The 19,868-nt window shown below is 43.8% G+C and overlaps 1 protein-coding gene across 2 annotated transcripts in view; it reads right to left on the reverse strand.

Annotated features, from left to right (window-relative positions):
* SUFU (SUFU negative regulator of hedgehog signaling) overlaps window positions 1-19,868 on the reverse strand; it is a 106,310-nt gene that overhangs the window by 32,952 nt on the left and 53,490 nt on the right. For both annotated transcript variants that reach the window (XM_057736113.1, XM_057736112.1), the window contains exons 4-6: window positions 4,113-4,255; window positions 3,116-3,201; window positions 2,770-2,842 (exon numbers count right to left, since the gene is read on the reverse strand). In XM_057736113.1, the coding sequence (XP_057592096.1) occupies window positions 2,770-2,842; window positions 3,116-3,201; window positions 4,113-4,255 (302 nt within the window). The remainder of the gene's footprint in view (window positions 1-2,769; window positions 2,843-3,115; window positions 3,202-4,112; window positions 4,256-19,868) is intronic.

The following is a 19,868-nucleotide window of genomic DNA, read 5'->3' on the forward strand; positions in this document are numbered from 1 at the left end:
GGATGGAGAGATTCTTTTCCATTTCTTAGACTGAAACAGGGGTCTGGAGGGCAGAGACGATATGCAGACCCCACCAGAGGCCCTGCCTTCACATAAGCCTTGGCACTGCTGAGTCCAAACACTCTCCAAATGGCCTCAAGGAAGAACTGAACACGAACACCGTGGGATTTCTGGTAAAACATAGCTGTGATGCTGGGCTTTGGATGAAAGGTCATCTGGGAGGCTCCTGCAACCTTGTTCATAAACAGTCATGTGCGCCAAATAAAACTCCTGAGTCAGCACCTCAGTCAGAGCCTGCTCCTCCCTGTCTGGGGGACGTTCTCCCCATGGCTCCACAGGCTCCAAACTGGTCTGCTGCTGGGCCAGGAAGCCCGGCCAGGGAAGCACAAGGTAAGCGTACAGAGGGTCCTTATTCTTGAGACCAGTCAGCAGGTGGCCCTGGCCCAAAGCCTCCTTCCCATCAACCCCACTCTCCTCCTCCCCAGTGCTACCATCAGCCGGGGCAAAGCTGGGGATTCTGAGCAGAGGCGGGGGAGGCTGATGACAGGGAATGGCTCTCTGTGCTCCAGGTAGGGCTGTGTGGGCCCTGGCTTGCTCCGGGTGGAGTCGACGCTTTTCCCTCTCCCCTGGCCACCCTGAGGCCCCTCACCCAAGCCACGAGCTGAGGACACCTCTTGGCTCAGCGAGTTCAGCCCACCTACTTTATGAATAAACAAGAAACGGCGAAGACGCAGAGGAGTTTGCGGACCTGTTCATGCACACGACTGGTGGTAGAGCTTGGAGTAAAGGACCAGGAGCAGCTCTAAAATGAACTGCCTGCAAGCGGGCCCCAGAGACACAAGTGAGCACAGAAGAGCTCCCACTGGGTGCACAGAGCCCCAAGGAAAGGAAGCTGGACTTTCTCACCAAGGTGCCCCTGCTTGCTTTTAAAGAACACTAGTGCTCTGGGTCCTGCTGGCTAGCCTCAAGGGTGCCTGAAGACTAGAGAGGAGAACGGTTCTCAGCATGCAGAGGAAGGATGGGCTGCTTACCCTAGGAGTTTAAAGGATCAGCTGCTTTCTCAGCACTTGGCACTTGGGACAGGGGCCAAACAACAGCCCGCGGTGCCCCGTGCTACAGCCCAGTGTAGCTGCAGAACAAGGGCTTAGGGACACCCAGCCTTCGTGGTTCCTGGCTCTTACATAAGCAGAAGCTACAAGGAAACTAAGTTTAAAGTAGAGATAACAGAGGATCCTGGCAGCAATTGGAAAGCTTCAGTGCTGAAGGCACTAGGAAACTAGAGGAGCATCACCTGTGAATAAGCAGGGTTTCTGCCCAAGAATTCCCAGGTCTGCAGTAAGGAGCCCAGGGACTTCTGGCTACATGTCTGCCTGCTACTTCTCCCCACTACCTCCCACCCTTCCTAAAGGACACATAACTCCTGGCAGCTGCCTGTGGCCTACTAGATTTTCACAGAGGCATAAAATGTTCAGAGATGGCAATGACCTGCAACGGGCAGGGGCAAGGGAGAAGGAGGCAGGCACGACGTTATTAGCTGTCTGCAATTCCTGCTTCACGAGCAGCCTGTAAGAAAGGAAGTTATGCTCTATGTGGCTTTCAAAATTCACCTGCATGCAAACAGAGTGCTGCTTCTGAAAAACCCAAAGACAACACTGACACTCTCTCTGTATAGGTGGGCCACAGCGAGTGGGAACTGCAGGCCTGTGTGTATAAAGACTTGCTTTTACATATTAAGGGATGCAAACCTACCCAGGGGAGGAGCTTGCTGTCTGACTCCTCAAGATGAAAAATGTATCTAAATGAATTGGGAGATTGGGACTGCCATAGATACATTACTAATAAGAAAAAAAAACCAAATTGTACACTCTAAATATATGCAGTTTATTGTATGTTAACTGTATCTCAACACAAGTTCTTAAAAAAAATTATAGTTGTAATAAGCTGTATTCAACTAAGTAACAAATCAACTGTGATGGATTCTTTGTCATTGCTGATGACTAACTTAAACACACCAATAGCCCTTGTCTTTCATGTGCCTTTCTCTTCTATGAGAAAATATGTATATATTATTTTATTTATACAATAAAAAAGAATTATCAAAACCAAAAAAAAAAATGTATCTAAAAGGGGGGTGGGATCATTAGACAATCAGCACTCCCCTCTGCAGCTGGGCTGTGGGGTCACTATCACCTGTTCTACTGTCTGTTACAGGGCAGCAGTGGTAGAGTGTCTTCCTGAAAGAAAGTCTGTGTTCTTCTAAGAAGGGGAACATGGCAGGATGAGTACTGGGCAAGCAATATCCACTATGTTAATTTTCTTTCCTTGCTGGTGATCTGATTTTTTGGTCAGATTTATTGATGTATAATTTGCATTCAATAAAATCAGTCCTTTTAGAGACTTCCCTGATGGCCCAGTGGTTAGGACTTTGCCTTCCAGTGCAGAAGCAATATTGTAACAAATTCAATAAAGAGTTAAAAAAAAATGGTCCACATTAAAAAAAAAAAACCTTAACAAATAAATAAAAAACAAATTTAAAAAAATCAATCCTTTTAAAATGCAAAAAAACATGTGTTTAAGACAGGTTTTCCTGGCCTGAAGTCTCTGCTCCCTTATGTGCTGTGCAGAATTCAGGGGGCATGTTCCAAATCATGCCATATTTCCACTCACTCACAAATAAAGCTCCTCCATTTCCCCAGGATGAAAGCCAGTGTTATTTGGAAGAGGCCTAGGCACAGTGTGCTAGAAAGGTTTTCCTCACTTAAGACATACTTGCAGGTGTGGATCGATCTCAAATATGGTCTCTCCCCTCCGCATGTCAGTTATCAGCCAGGGGCCGCCGGCGCTGTGGACAAGGAGAGGGGACAGGATGGTAACTGAGGGTCTAGAGCTGATGGGCTGGGTCTGCAGCCTGCCCGGTTTGCTGCCCCGGGCCCAGAACACAGGGAAGTAGTTAGTGGCCAGGGACAGTCAGGGAGAGTGATCAGGAAGCCCCAGTGTGAAAACCCAGGGCCTGAGCAGCAATGTAAGGGGGCGACCACATGTGGGGGGAAGGAGGAGCTCCCAACCCCAGGCCCAGGGAGCCCACCCCCACCTCGTGGCACAGGGGTGCACTCACACAGGTACCGTCCGCAGCAGCTCCAGGATGCCCTGCCCGTTCCACTGCTGGGCTGCGTGGAGCTCCTCGGTGCAGACACCAACAATCTGAGACCCGGGGACAAAAATGCCATTATGCATCAATGGCCATTCCTCCCACCCATCCGGAAGGTCAGCCACCAGGCTCTCTCAGTGTCCCCCAAGTTGAGGGACCACAGGCAGGATCTCTGCGCAGGGGCTGATGTGTCCAAAATGGGATAGTTCCCTTAGGAGGGGACAGCGGCCTGACTAGGAGTTGGATGGATCCACAGACAGGGCACTGAGGTCTGACCCCTTGCCCTGCTGTGATGGCTCAGGTGTCTGGGTGACACAAAGGCTAGCCCTAGACTGAAGAAGAGAAAATCAGGGCCCTGCCAATTCAGGATGGGTCCCCAGCCCATGTCTCTGGAAGCAGGGGAGGTCCAGGGAGATGTTTCTGCCCAGTCTAGGATCATGGGGATTGTAAACAGAGATTCTGAGACCCTTCAAGCTTGGAACGATGACCAAAGGGGGACAGCAGCTTGAAGAGAAACGCCCTTCCTCATCAGGGGCTGAGCCTTTGAGTAAATTTCAAAGGAAACAACTGAACCTTCACACAGACCCCACCATGATCAACAGGCAGCCCGGGTGCAGCTGGGGTAGATGCATGCCCCTTCTGGGTAAGGGCAAGTTCAGCGCAAAGCTGCCTGCAGGTCCTGTGACTGTGGCTGTCTGGGTCTTACAAGTTCACAGAAATACCCTCCCCGCTATCCTCCCAGCTATAGCCATCCTCTCCTACCCACATGGCCCTTGCCCCTGCCCCCTTACCCCATCTCAGCAGGTTAAATCAGGCCATCCAAATCTACTTGACAAAGCATCAGAGACACTAGAAAGCAGAACAAAGGAAATCTCCACTCCCTCACTGCCCCACCCAAGCCCTCCTGTCCTACCAGGACTTGCCCCTAGGGAAGGCTCAAACCCATGTCTAACCTGTGCCTCACCTGGAGGAAGGCAACCACCCCAAAGGGTGTCTGCACGGGCTGCAGCTGCGGGTCCTCTGTCAGCAGCATGTGCTGAATTCTTGACTCACTGCTATCCAAAGGGCTGTGCCAAGACACGTGGTCCCCGCTGCAGAAGGTGTTCTCTGTGGAGAGACGTGATCATCCTCAGTGTTTGAGGCCCTGCAGCCAGGTCTGGAGCCCGACCTTGGGTCTCAGAAGCCCATGCTGGGAGGCTCCCAGCCCTTCAAGGCGGCCCCTGTGAAGGAGCGGAAGCATTCACTCCGATGGGAGCAAAGAGTATGGCTATTTCCCCAAAACCAAATGCGTTCCTGCTTGCCGATTCTGCCAGCCTTCAGTGGAAAATGACGGCTGCCAGGGTGGCTGCTCTCCTGGCCTGGCAAGTCCAAAGACTTCTGGCATCTTCACTTCCCCAGCACTTTCACTTATTCGGGGGAAGGAGGGCAGCTACAATCAGGTCTGCCAAGAAAGAATAAAGTGCTTTACTGTGGGGCCACCTGGCCAGAAGTCCACAGGGACGCTGGAGGGCAATGAAAGCCCTTCACCTTGGAAAAACATACCAGGATTTCTGTGTGGCTGCAACAGTTTTCCAATAGGAACCCCCAACCCTGGAGGGCCTTTGAGATCTGTCACCAGTTTCCCGCAGGCAGACAGATTCAAGGAATAGTTCCTCCGCAGATGGAGGTCTGACCATGCCTCACACACGTCGGCAGAGACGTGCAGCCGGGAGGGGAGGCTGTTTCCCTGAGGACACAGGCACTGGGCCCAGGCTGCCCAAAAGAAACGTGCAAACATGGCCACCTCCTAGTCTCACTGTTGCCCTTCACACAGGCCTACTGCTTTAAAGAAAGATGTTTAAGATAGCACAGCCACAAGGGAAAAGCTCCCAGGTGCTATGAAGTCTCCCACACCCCCGACTCTCACCTTGGGTGTCCTTCCACAAGTACTCTGCATTTACCAGCCTATACGCCTCTATAGGTCCTCTCTCCACTTTTTTTCCTTCACACCATTTTGCACATTTCACTTAAAATCTTGGAGATCATTTCATATCAACACATAGAAAGTTACCTCATTCCTTTTTTTCCCCAGTCTTATTTAAGGGAAATTATTATTTATAATTGACATATAATGTATTTAAGGTATACAACATAATGATTTGACATATATATGTATTATTGAATTATTACCACAATAAGCCCATCACCTCACACAGTTACAAATTTTTTTTCTTGTGATGAGAACTTTTAGGATCTACTCTCTTAGTAACTTTCAAATATACAACACAATGTTGCTGACCATACGCCACACTGCTGTATAATTACCTCCCCAAAACTTATAACTGGAAGTTTGTACCTCTTAACCCCTTTTACCCATTTCACCTACCTCTCCTCTACCTCCTTGCCCCTCTGGCAACCACCAGTCTGTTCTCTGTATCTATGAGCTTGGTTTTGGTTTTGTTTTCTTTTGTTTGTTTTATATATTTTTTAGATTCCACAAATAAGCGATATCATATGGTACTTGTCTTTCTTTGACTTATTCCACTTAGTGTAACATCCTCAAGGCCCATCCATGTCCCAAGTGGCAAGATTCCATTCTTTTTTTATGGCTGAGTAGTATTCCATTGTGTACACACACCACATTCTTTATCCATTCGTCTATCTATGGACACTTATGTTGTTTCCATATCTTGGCTACTGTAAACAATGCTGCAGTGAACGTGGGGGTGCGTGTATCTTTTCAAATTAATGTTTTCACTTTCTTCAGATATACCCAGAGGTGGAATTGCTGGATGATATAATAGTTTCTGTATTTCATTTTTTGAGGGACCTCCCTGCTATTTTGCAAGTGGCTGTATCAATTTACATTCCCACCAACAGTGCACAAGGGTTCCCTTTTTCCACACTGCCGCCACACTTGTAATCTCTTGTCTTTTTGATGACAGCTGTTCTAACAGGTGTGAGGTGATATCTTACTGTGGTTTTGACTTGAATTTCCCTGATCAGTGATGTTGAGCACATTTGCATGTACCTGTTGGCCATTTGTATGTCTTCTCTGAAAAAAGGTCTATTCAGTTCCTCTGCTAATTTTAAAATCAGATAGTTTGTTTTGGCTATTGAGTTGTATGAGTTTTAATTCTTTTGTATGAATTATTTTTATATATTTGACATTAATCCTTTATCAGCTATATGATTTGCAAATATTTTCTCCCATTCAATAGGTTGTCTTTTCATTTTGTCAACGGTTTCCTCTGCTATACAGAAGCTTTTTAGTTTAATGCGGCCCCACTTATTTCTTTTTGCTTTTGATGTCTTTGCTTTTGGTGTCAAATCAAAAAAAAAAAAAAATCAATGCCAAGACCAATGCGAAGGAGCTTGCCCCCTATGTTTTCTTTCTTTTCTTTTTTTTTTTCCTTTTTAATTTATTTATTGGCTGTGTTGGGTCTTTGTTGTTGCGTGGGCTTTCTCTAGTTGTGGCGAGCAAGGGCTACTCTTTGTTGTGGTACGTGGGTTTCTCATTGCATTGGCTTCTCTTGTGGAGCATAGACTCTAGGCACGCGGGCTTCAGTAGTTGTGGTACACGGGCTTAGTTGCTCCTTGGCATGTGGGATCTTCCCAGACCAAGGATTGAACCCATGTCCCCTATATTAGCAGGCAGATTCTTAACCACTGTGCCACCAGGGAACTTCCCCCCAGCTATGTTTTCTTCTAGGAGTTTTATGGTTTCAGGTCTTATGTTCAAGTCTTTAAACCATTTTGAGTTGATTTCTGTGTACAGGGTAAGAAAGGGGTCCAGTTTCATTCTTTTGGATGTGGCTGTCCAGTTCTTCCAATACCATTTATTGAAGAGACTATCTTTTCCCAATTGCATATTCTTGGCTCCTTGTTGTAAATTAATTGACCACATATGTGTGGGTTTATTTCTGGGTTCTTTACTCTGTTCCACTGATCTATGTGTCTGTTTTTAATGTCAATACTGCACTGTTTTAGTTACTATAGTTTTGTATACTATAACTAACTCATCCTTTTTTTTTAAATTATAGTATCGAAGTTTGTATTTTTCATCCTGAAATAGCTGAAATTGTCAACTACCTCATCCTTTATATAGCTGTATAGTAGTTCATTGTAGTCTATTACTTATGATCTGGAAATTTCAACTATTGAGATCGCTTCACTTTTTATCAATATTTAAAGTAATGTACAGTTCCAGGCAGAGCCAATTATAAACTCCCAAATTTCCTAATTCCCTCTTTCTCAGCCTCTCCTAGATTTTCTCTCCTTTTATAGACGTGTATATCTACAAGCAGCATGCATGATCTGCAAGTAAGAAACAATACAGCAACTAAAAAGACTGAGTTAGTAATTAGAAGCTTTCCCCACAATAAAAAGTCTAGGCCCAATGGCTTCACTGTTAAGTTCTACCAAACATTTAGAGAAGAATTAATACCAATTCTTCATAAACTTTTCCAAAAAATAAAAGAATAGGTAACACTGCCCAGTTCATTCTATGAAGCCTGATGGCAAAACCAGACAAAGGCATTACAAGAAAAGAAAGCCATGGACCAATAGCCCTTATGCATAAACACAAAGATCTTCAACAAAAATACCAGCAAACTGAATATAGCCACATATAAAAAGGGTTATACACAATGACCAAGTGAGACTTATCCCAGAAATGCAAGGTTGGTTTATCATAAGAAAATCAGTGTAATATACTATATCAATAGAATAAAGATTCTTTTTTTAAAAATCACATGTTCATCTCGATAGACACAGAAAAAGCATTTACCAAAATCCAATACTTTTTAATGTCAAAAATACTCAAACTAGGAGTAGATGGGAACTTCCTCAACCTGTTAAAGGCATCTACAAAAAACCTACAGCTAACATCATACTTGGTGGTGAAAGACTGAATGATTTCCCTCTAAGATCAAGAAAAAGACAGAAATGCTGCCTCTCACCACTTCTATTCAACATGTTCTTAGAGGTCCTAACCAAGGCAGTAAGGCAAGAAAAAGAAACAAAAATCTAGATAGACTGAAAAGGAAATAAAACTATATTTACAGATGACATGATCTTATACATTGAAAACCCTAAGGAAATCTACTAAAAAACTATCAGGAAGAACAAGCTCAGCAAGATTGCAGGGTACAAGAATAATATATACACAAAAACCACTTGTATTTCTATATGCTAGCAAGAACAATTTAATAATGAAATTTATAAAACAATTCCATTCACAACAGAATAAAAAAATACAATACTTGGGAATAAATTTAACAAAAGAAATGTAAAACTTGTACTCTGAAAACTATAAAACAATTGTTGAGAGAAAATAGAGAAGACCTACATAAATGGAAATTGTTCATAAATTAGGAGATTTAATATTGTTAAGATGGCAATATTCCCCAAATTGATTTACAGATTGAATGTAATCCCTATCAAAATGCCAGATGTCTTTTTTTTTTTGCAGAAATTCACAAGCTGATCCTAAAATTCATTTGAAAATGCAAGAGATCCAGAATAACCAAAACAATCTTGAAAAAGATGAGTAAAGTAGAAAGATTTAATCTTCCTGTTTTCAAAACTTGCTACAAGGCTACAGTCAACAAGACAGTGTGGTACTGGCATAAGAATACACATTTGATCAAGGTAACAATTTAGAGACCAGAAATAAACCCTCAAATTTATGGTCAATTAATTTTCAATAAGACAGCCAAGACAATTCAATACAGAAAAGAATACTCTTTTTTTTGCAAATAGCGATGGAACAACTGAATATCTACATAAAGAAGAATCAAGTTGGATTCCTTCTTTATTTTATGGTTTAAACCATAGATAAAACTTAATTAAAAATGGATCATAGGCCTAACTATAATAGTTAAACCTATAAAACTCTTAGATTAGGCAATTTCTTAGATACCCAAAGCACAAGCAAACAGAATAGATAAACTGGACTCATTAAAATTAAAACCTGTTGTGCTGCAAGAACATGAAAAGAAATGCAAATTAAAGCCACAATGAAATAACCACTTTACATCCATTAGGATGGCCATTATAAAAATTAAAAAAATAAAATAAAACAAACAAAACCCCCAGAAAATAACAGGTAATGGTGAGGATGTAGAAAAATTGGAACCCATGTGCATTAGTGGTAGGGATGTAAAATAGTGGAACTAGTTTGGAAAACAGTTTGGTGATTCCATGAAATACGAAACACGGAATTACCACATGACCCAGCAATTCCACTTGTAGGTATATACCCAAGAGAAATGAAAACATGTCTACACAAGGACTTGTATCTGAATGTTCACAGCAGTATTATTCATAATAGCCCAAAGGTAGAAACAACCCAAATGTCCATCAACTAATGAATGAATAAATAAAATGTGGTATATCTATACAATGGAATATTATTTGGCAACACAAAGTGCTGAAGTGTTGATACATGCCACAACATGAACAACACAGCAAAAACATTATGTTAAGTGAGAAGCCAGTCACGGATGGCCACGTGTGATTCCATCTACACAGAATGTCCTGAGTAGGAAAATCTCTGGAGATGACAGGTTAGTGGCTGCCTAGAGCTGGGCTGGTTAAGGGGAATGGGAAGTGACTGGTCTGGAGTTGCTTTTTGGGGTGATGGTTTCACAACTGTGAACTGTAAGATATTCGAATTATATCTCAGTAAAGATGATTTTTAAAAAGAAGAAAGAAAGAATGTAGTAGGCAAAAGGGAAGAATCTTGCAGGAGAGGAAAAGTGGGAGAAGCAAGGCCTTGGACTGCTACCACCTCCTCAGGTTAAGCAGCCTGGCCTGGAAGAAATCTGAGTCATAATGCCCAGACATCACGGCATTTAATAGTCCACATCACCTGAATGATCACCCACTCCAGCTTTTTCATTTTTCTACAAATGAGGAAATGACCTCAAGATTGCCCAGGGCCATGGAGCAAGCCAGTGAGGATAGACACAGTGCAACATCTCCCAAACTTTTCAGTCATCCATAACAGCTGTTAGGATTTTCGACATATCTGTGTACTGTCATCTACCCGTATTTTTCCCTCTAAAATTGACTCACTTTTTGTTTTTTAACTTAAACTTACTTTAAGAGGAAACTTCATATCACTGTACTAAATAATAAGGGAAATAGAGAGAAAATCAGTATTGCTCACCGGAAAGTGGAAGATAATTTAATAACTTAAAAATAATTTGATGAAAACAAAATGTTATTAATTTATAACCAATATTGTTGCCTAACTAACATTGTTAAAAACTGAAATGAACAAGGGTTAAAACGCTGTTAGAGGTTTAAAGAGTCATATCAAACTGACAAACTCAGCAGGATTGACTCAGAACTGAGGAGGGGGGACTTCCCTGGTGGCGTAGTGGTTAAGAATCTACCTGCCAATGCCGGGGACACAGGTTCAAGCGCTTGTCCAGGAAGATCCTACATGCCGTGGAGCAACTAAGCCCATGTACCACAACTCCTGAGGCTGCCCGCCACAGCTTCTGGAGCCCTCGAGCCTAGAGCCCATGCTCCGCAACAAGAGAAGCCACTGGACTAAGAAGCCTGCGCACCGTAAGGAAGGGTAGCCCGCTCGACACAACTAGAGAAAGCCTGCACGCAGCAATGAAGACCCAATGCAGCCAAAAATGGATGGATGGATGGATAAATAAATAAATAAATAAATAAATAAATAATACATCTAAAAAAAAAAAAAAAAGAACTTAGGAGGGAAAGCAGTCCTCACTATTCATGTTATTGGATGCCTTGTCCAATTACCACCTAAAATCTCTTGCTGGCTTTGGCAAACCCTGGCAAACCTGGTTAACTCTGCAGCTGGGAAGGCTTTGCTCTTTTTGCCTCTGCCCCTTACTAGTTGTGACCGTGGGCAACTTGCCCAATCACCATCTATAAGCCTGTGTCCACATCGGTAAGCAGGGAATAGTATGCATACGTGGTGTGTGCTCTACTGTGGCATGTTATTACTCCTGTACTGGAACATAGGAGAGCTACTCCCACACAGGTCCCAGTCCCTGTACCAGAAAACAGGACTGGCCACAGAACCTGTAGCTAGCAGCAACTGCCAGTAGGTGGCACCATTGCTCCTGGTTTAAGGAAGAGTTGGGCCAGTTCCCTCTAGTGCCCCACCTCTAGCTGACTTAGGCTGGAAACAGGGAAGAGGCTACAAAGGTTTGGAGTCATAACCTTTTATTAACCAGAAATAACATCGATTTAAAAATAAATGTTGTACAAACCCACACTGTTGAAATGAATTATGAATGACCAAAAGCTACTTTGTACAGACAATTTGGGAAGGGGCTTAATTTAGGCACCTGGGAGACAGACCCCAGTCACTGTGCCTGGACCAACACAGCAGCCTGCGGGATCCAGAGTGAGTTAAAGGCAGGAGCGGGAGGAGACAGTGTTAACTAGCCACAGAGAGCATGTAGCTAACAACCTCCCAGGCCTGCCTGGTCAGGGAACTAGACTTATTAGCTCTGCTATGGCCGAGAAACGGTCCTTCTCAACAATGAAAGAGCCTTGGTCACAGTTTTCAAGCCTGGGATAAAGCCACAATGAGCTCATTCTTGAGTCCAGCCTGGTCTTTATGCCCTGGACGCTCAGCCCCATTCTGTGCGAAGCCACCGCGCGTCTCAGCACTTAGGCCCAGCACCCACCCCAGGAAGCCCTCAGCCCCTTCAGAGGGGTTTTCAGATGCTAATACTGCCTCGGTTGGAGGTCCAGCTGTTCAGTTCAGTGGTTAGAGGTGCTCGCTCCCTCTCCCTTCCTCTCTCTAGTTCCCTGAAGTGTCCTTATCAAGATATTAGGATGCAAACCCTGGGACCCCCACCCAAACCGCACAGGAGAGGCACCGCCAGAGGTCTGAAGGTGGGCCGTTCCAGGTGAGGCCTGGAGGCTTACTTCCCATTCCCTTCCCTCCTCCTCCGAGCTCTGCCTCCCAGCACCATGAGAAACCTCCCTTGGCTGCAGCCTGTTTGGCAAATTCACACCACTCCAGGGTGGCAAAGAGAGTCAAAAACTGCTAGGTTCAGTTCTGCCCCTTGCTTGGTTTAAAGAAAGGTTTCGTTATTCACTGTCTCTTTCCCTATTAACAAATAACCCCCTGGCAAGAACTCTTAGAAGATGGCAGGCCATAGGGCTGTGCAGATTCTAACTGACCCCTTAAATTGGCTGTCACCTTATCCCACCTCCCAAACATCCAGCTTTAGTCATGTTGATTTGAAGTTGGACTGTGGTGGATATAAGAAATTAGCAAAATCTAGGGAAATGGGTTGCAGGAGAAAACAGCTATTGTTTGCAAAATAATCAGAGCTGCCTTTGAAACACTGAGAAACAAATGCATTCTTCAAGAGTTCTTAATTCATCCCACCACTGGAGAGTGACTGCCTGTCTCCATTCTGTGTGGAAGTACAGGCCCAGTGGCGTTCTGCATAGACTTTGCTTCAAAAGAAAAGAATAGCTTTTTTTTCCACAATAGCTCAGAAGGCAATGCTCCCCCGCCCCACCCCCCCCCTCCCCCGCCTCATCTTCATGGTCAGAATCCATACTGTTGGTCTGAGGAGAAAAGTTGAATCCATATTGTTGGTCTGAGGAGAAATGTTGTCTTTTGGAGCCCCAAAGAGAGGGTTTCTCATGGCTGAAGCTTGGAGCCCCATGTTTGGAGATGACTACATGTGCTTCAGAGGCAGAAAGCAAGGGCAGGAAACCCAGCTGAACTGTGCCAGGTGTCAGAGGGGTGGCAGGTCTGCAAGAGGTGTTTTAGGGAGTGCAGAAAAAGGGGAGGTGGCCCAAAGCAGGCTGGTAGACTGGACTCTGTCAACTTAATTTTTTTTAAGTCTTTATTGAATTTGTTACAATATTGCTTCTTCTGTTTCACGTTTTGGTTTTTTGTCTGCAAGGCATGTGGGATCTTAGCTCCCTGACCAGGGATTGAACCCTCACCCCCTGCATTGGAAGGTGAAGTCTTAACCACCGGGCCACCAGGGAAGTCCTGGAATCTCTCAACTTTAAGGCCAAACTTCTGAACAATGGGGTAGCCATCACCATGTCTCAAGAAACAGTCTCCATCCCTCTCACCTTCTTGGTGCTCACAAAACACTTTGACAATGAAGGCCTAAGTGTCCCATATGAAGACACAGAGCTGGTTCCTAAGAGGGCTAAGCAGTTCTTCCCTGGAATGCAGAGATGTTCCAGATATGCCCCCAGTAACACAGACTGCTGAGAGGGAAGGGTCAGGTAGCCTATGCTGTCTCCAGAAAGTCCCAGGATGAAACCAACACCCTGGGTGGGGAGAATCCGGCAATGGCCTCACCCTCTCTCCTTCCTGAGAAGGCCCACTGTGGGCTGCTGGAGCTGGGGCCCAGAGAAGTCTTCCTCCGAGATTGGAAGAGAGCCCCTTCAAGTCAACTGAAGGCCCATCCACTCAAATACATTTACAGGGGCAGATACACAAGTCTGCACAGGCATAAGTAGCCTCCTGATGCCCCAGCAAGAGGAGACAACCTGGAGGTTTTGCTGAATGAACCAGGCCTTGCCAAGGTGGCGGAGGAGGTGAAGTTCAAAGTCAGTCCTGTTGGCCTGACTCTGCCCAGCCCAGATGTTCCTAATTGAAGCCACTGAGTTCAGGCCCACTGCCTCCGCTTGATCTCCATGTAATCTTATCTTGATTTCTACGCCCAGCTGCTTTCTCCTTGCTCTAAGCCAAGCTATGGGGAAAGGTGTGGGGTTGCATATGCCTCATCTATTTGTTTCATGGTATATTTCCAGAAATGAAGAGCCTACAAAATTTTAAGAGGTCATAGGGTGTAGGACAGCCTGATGTCACTGCCACAGATTACATTTCTGGAGGCCTTAACACACTCATCAGATGCTATGCTCATTCTGGGGAGGGGCTGACTCCAGGCATCACACAGTGCCCTCACTGTCCTAGCACCCTTAGACCCAGATCCTCCTCCAGGCCTCCTCTACCTTCACCTGACAGCACTCACCAAAGGAAGAGCACAGGCCTTCTTCTTGCTGGGAAAGATCAATGCTCACCTTCTCTTGCTAACTGCAACTCTCCCTCCCCCAGGATCCAAATAAAGCCATGAGCGAACACTTCCCTGCCCGCCTGCCCTGACTCCCCAGCCCCAAGCCAAAGCTATCAGTTCACTTCAGAGCCGTGCAGCGGTGGTGAGGCATGGCCCACCCCAGGAACTCTGGATGGCAGTTGAGAGCAATATGTATGTATATCACATAGGAGTAAAAAATAAATCCGTCCCCGGTAAATTCCCTTTTAAAACTTGAGTGCTGTAAGGAGAGGATAAGAGTGGGATATTCTGCAGCTTAGAGGCTTTGATTGGTACAAAACAACAGAATCTGGCACCCTGGCCCTTCTCTACACACATGCACAGCAGACAAGATGCTTGTAGGGAAAGAGATCCCAGGAGCGTGATTACACAATCGCCCCACTGCAGTGTTTCAAATCAAACTCCTCCAAAGAAAGGCCAAGACAGGATTCTTTCTTTAAGAAAGAAAAAAAAAATAACCACAAAATAAACATGGCATGGAGGAGGGAGAGAGACAGATTCTCTGTACGTGTGTTAATGGGCTTTCGTGCCTAGCAGGCAAAGTTCTTCATAGCTGGGTGGATGGTGTGAACGGTGGCCTGTTGCCAAGCTTTTCCAACCTGGTCAAGTGGTGGAAGTAGGAATTAAAGCCCCCTCTCACCTTTTAAAAGTCCTGAAGGCAGTTTCATGACTGGAAAAGTGAATGAGTGTTTGGTTAGAGAGCATCCCTCAACTAGTTCTGTGTGGTATCAATCTGGCTCAGTGTGGCTGCAAGACACGGCTCGGGAAGTGGGTGTGCTGTACCACTTGATTAAATAAAGAAGAGCGTGAGGAGACGTGTTTGTTCTTACAAAACTGAAGGGGAATGGAAAGGATATTCCTTCTAGGTTTTGTCCAGAATCAAAGGAATTGCTGAGGATCGGAAAGCCAGTCCAAGGAGATTCAAAATTGCTTCCCTATGTATTTTCTCAACAACCTCTGGTCTCCACCTTCCTCCCTCTTCCTCAGAGCCATAGACACAAAGGCAAACAATGCAGGGGAAGGAAGATCTCTTTTATACGCAGAGAAGCTCAGCAAAGCTACTGCAGGCGAGGCAGGAGGCTGGCAGGCTGCCAGGGGCCCCCAGGGGCCTTGCCTAAAAGCAAGTCTCAGGGCTGGCTCTCCACCTGGCAGTGGTGATGGGCCCAGAGGCTGACTGCGGATCCCAGACACTTGCCCTGTGTCTGCACACAGGACACAGGATGCCCTCATTCTCCCCACAGTGATGGTGAGGACCTTGACTGCAAAGGGAGCTTGTAGGGATTTATCTGCCATGGTTCACAGCTGTCACTAGTCAAAGCCTGTTCCTTCACCCACTGTGGGCCATGCCCTCCTGTAAGGAATTCAGGGTCTTGCTCACCACTTCAAGAGAGCCTCGAGTCCTAAGCTGGCAGATGCTTCCACTTCTCTTTTAAAGCAGCTCCATCTGTTTAGACACCTGTCAGTATGGAAAGGAAGAGTCTTCTGCCCATAGGCCTGTAACTGGGCAAAATCCACCCGAGCTCCTCTCTCTCTTCTGAATCAGTGCAGAGGACCCGCCACCTACACGCAGGGCAGATTCCAAGCTCCTTTGTTCTGAAAGCCAAATTAACTAAAAAGGTTTTAAACTTGCAATCCCTACATACATTTCAGTTCGTCAAAATGCCAAGAGATGATTTGGAGCTTTAAAATCGAGTACATGCTTCTTTACTCCTTCCACCTTTTTCCTAGAGACTAGTATTTAAATCCACAAGCAAATCCATTTAGCTACCAGGCATAGGTAAACTAGCACAGCCACTCTGGAGGGCCACATGGCAGAATCTATTAATAAAAAAGATGCATTCCTTTGACTTACTCATTCTACTTCTTAGCAACTATCCTAGAACAAAACGTGCACAAGGAGGAATGAACAAGGATGCTCACAGCATCTGTGCACTGTTTGTGATAATGGAAAAATGGAAACAATCTGAATGTGCATCACTAAGAGAATGGTTAAATGATGGCCTAGCCATACTACCAAATCACAGGCAACAGTAAACAAAGAATTAGACAAAGCTTCATATATTGACAGGGAAAGATCTCCACAACATGCTGTTAATCGAAAAATCCAACTGTTGGGACTTCCCTGGTGGCGCACTGGTTAAGGATCCGCCTGCCAATGCAAGGGACACGGGTTTGAGCCCTGGTCTGGGAAGATTCCACATGCCGCATAGTAACTAAGCCCGCGTGCCACAGCTACTGACCCCACATGCTGCAACTACTGAAGCCCACGCGCCTAGAGCCCATGCTCTGCAACAGGAGAGCGACACAACTACTGAGCCCATGTGCTCTGGAGCCTGCACGCCACAACTAGAGAGGAGCCTGTGCACTGCAACAAAGATAATTACAACCCCTAATCATTTGATTTTTTAATTTTTTATTTTTACTCTCTGCTTGTACTGAAATACACATAAAATAAAATTTACTACCTTACAATCTTTAAGTGTACAGTTCAGTACTGTCAAGTACATCCATGTTGTTGTGCAACCAATCTCCAGAACTCTTTTCTTACAAAACTGAAACTTTGTACCCATTAAACAACAACTCCCCATTCCCCCCTCCCTCCGGCCCCTGGCAACCACCATTTTACTTTTTGTCTCTGTGTAGTTGACTACTCCAGGTACCATATATAAGTGGAGTCATACAATATTTGTCTTTTTGTGACAGGCTTATTTCACTTAGCATAATGTTCTCAAAGTTCATCCGCATTGTAGAAAGTGTCAGAATTCCCTTCTTTTTTAAGGCTGTATAATTTTTCACTGTACATATACACTACCTTTTGTCTATCCATTTATCTGTTGATGGGCACTTGTGTTGCTTTACCTTTTGGCTCTTGTGAGTAACGCTGCTATAACATGGGTATACAAATACCTCTTGAAGACTTGCTTTTCAATTGTTTTAGATATATACCCAGAAGTGGAATTGCTCAATCATATCATAATTCTATGTTTAATTTTTTGAGAAACTGCTGCACTGTTTTCCACAGTGGTTGTGCCATTTTACATTCGTACCAGCAATGCACGAGGGTTCCAGTTTCTCCTCGTCAACACATTATTTTCTGATGTTTTCTTTTTTTTTAACAGTAGCCATCCTAATGGATATAAGGCCCAATCAAATGATTCTGAGTTAATTATAAGGGAGATTATTTTTGGTATACTTGACTGAATCAGGTAAAAACCCTTAAAAAAGAACCGTAGACACACACACACACACACACACACACACACACACATATCTTTCTGCACTGCTGGCTTTGAAGAAGCAAGCTGCCTTGAATCTTACAGCCATAAGTAAAGGAATTCTGCCAACAACCTGAGGGAACTTGGAAGCAATCCCTCCCCAGTAGAGCCTCCAAATAAGGATGTACTTATTGTCAGCACTTCGATGTCAGCCTTGTGAGACCCTAAGCAGAGACACAGCAAAGCCGTGTCCAGACCACTGACCCAGAGAAACTAATAATAAACGTGTGTTGCTCATTAATTTTGTGATAATTGGTTTTACGGCACAGAAAACTAACACAGGAAAAACGTTCATTTTGGTTTTTGTTTTATAATTTTTTTTCAGAAGTAAGACATCTTTTATTTTTTCAATATTAGGTAGTAATGTCATTTCCTCCATTATTGATGTGCATTAATAATCTTTAAATGAAACAAAACAAACAAGACAATCTTCTCATGTAGAAATCTTCACTATGTTATTACACTTCCTTACTCAAGTTTCCTCAACACTTTGGTAGAATATAATGAGGACCAAATCATACATCTGGTTATAAACTATCAAATTTATACAATGTGAAATACAGATCAATCACAATCTATTTATAAGGAGTATTTTGGTAATATTATAGGCTTTTTTGTTTGTTTTATAATTATATAAAACTTACATCACTCCAAAGTCGTAAACATAAAAACAAAGTATATTCAGAGAAGTCTGGCTTCCTTCCTCTCCATTCTGTTTCCGCCTTCTCCCATAGATCACCATTTTAAAAATAATATGGTGTATCCTTCCACTTAAAAAAATATAAAGAAAAAACATGTTTTCTTACATAAATAAGTGACTATACATACTTTTCTCCACATTGCTTTTTTTTTTTTGGCTGTGCTGTGTGGCATGCGGGATCTTAGTTCCTTGACCAGGGATTGAACCTGTGGCCCCTACATTGGGAGTGCAGAGTCTTAACCATTTGGACCGCCAGCGAAGTCCACATTGTTTTGTTTTGTTTTTTCTTTTTTAAGATTGCAGTGGCCACAGTTTGATTTTGATCACAACAGTACCATACATTTGCTTCTACATTCCTGAATATTCAACAACTTTTTAGGCTATGTGAAAAAGAAACTTTTTGGGAAGTCCACATTGTTTTGTTTTGTTTTTTCTTTTTTAAGATTGCAGTGGCCACAGTTTGATTTTGATCACAACAGTACCATACATTTGCTTCTACATTCCTGAATATTCAACAACTTTTTAGGCTATGTGAAAAAGAAACTTTTTTGCTTTAACTTGTTTGCCTGCCATTTTAAGCGACAACTCTGAGGACACTGCACAGGCATTCTGGATGAGCCAGTTCCACTGGTTATCCTCACCGATGTTATCATTATTACCGCCAAAACTTTTATTGCACAGATACAATGACGAGTATGCATATTCCCAAACATAACTTCTTAATGTATATTGAAATATCTGAAATAGAATGGTTGGATTTATACATTTTAAGAGATGTCTTGCTAACAGAGTGTATTCTTCTTACATAATCAAGATCATAAATCTATAAACCATGCTGTATGAATTACAAGAAAGACTATATCTGTACTTCATCCTGCAGTAAACTGACTGCATTAGTAGCCCCAATTAATACCCTCTTTGAATTCATGCATTTTACCTATAACTTTGTAGACCCTTCGCTCTCTGACCCTAGGCTTGGACTGGGGACTTACTTTGGCCCGTGGACAGCAGCAGACACAAGTGGAAGCCTGACAAAGCATGCACACACTTCCACGTCTTCCCATGGACCCAACTGCTGTTGTGAGAAGATGCCTGCACTAGTTATTACAAATATGTAATGTTTCAAATATGCAAAAAAAAAAATGCTTCAATTAGTAGCTATTTGTGAGTATCTTTTCTTATTTTTGCTCATATGTCTGGAATTCTTAGAAGTGAGATTGCTGTATCAAAGGGTAAATAGATAAGCATTTTGCTAGACAGTGATACGTTCTCTTCCACAGAGAGCACCATTTTGCATCCCACCATGAAGGCCTCACAGCTTGACAACAGTGTATGCAATCAAATGTGGATTTCTGCCAATCTGACAAGTAAGAAGTGGTATCAGGGTAGTTTAACTTGTTTAACTTGCATTTTTCTTATTATGGAATGAACACCTTTCTTTTCATGTGTTTATGGGCCATTTGCTTGAAACATCAACTTTTAACCCAGAGGGCTCTTTGGTTGGCCTCATCTCTGGCAACCCAAAAAAGGATACATTAATAAAATACTGACTTATCTTAGCTCTGTCACTGGCCACCACAGTGCAAGGTGAAAGCAACATGCAGCACTCATTACTTTTCTTTTGCCAGGTCATGGGAACAAAGAGTCGCCCCGAATGTATTATGTTTACT

Source organism: Hippopotamus amphibius, chromosome 5 (genome assembly GCF_030028045.1).
Source record: "Hippopotamus amphibius kiboko isolate mHipAmp2 chromosome 5, mHipAmp2.hap2, whole genome shotgun sequence".
NCBI classification, from domain to species: Eukaryota; Metazoa; Chordata; class Mammalia; order Artiodactyla; family Hippopotamidae; genus Hippopotamus; species Hippopotamus amphibius.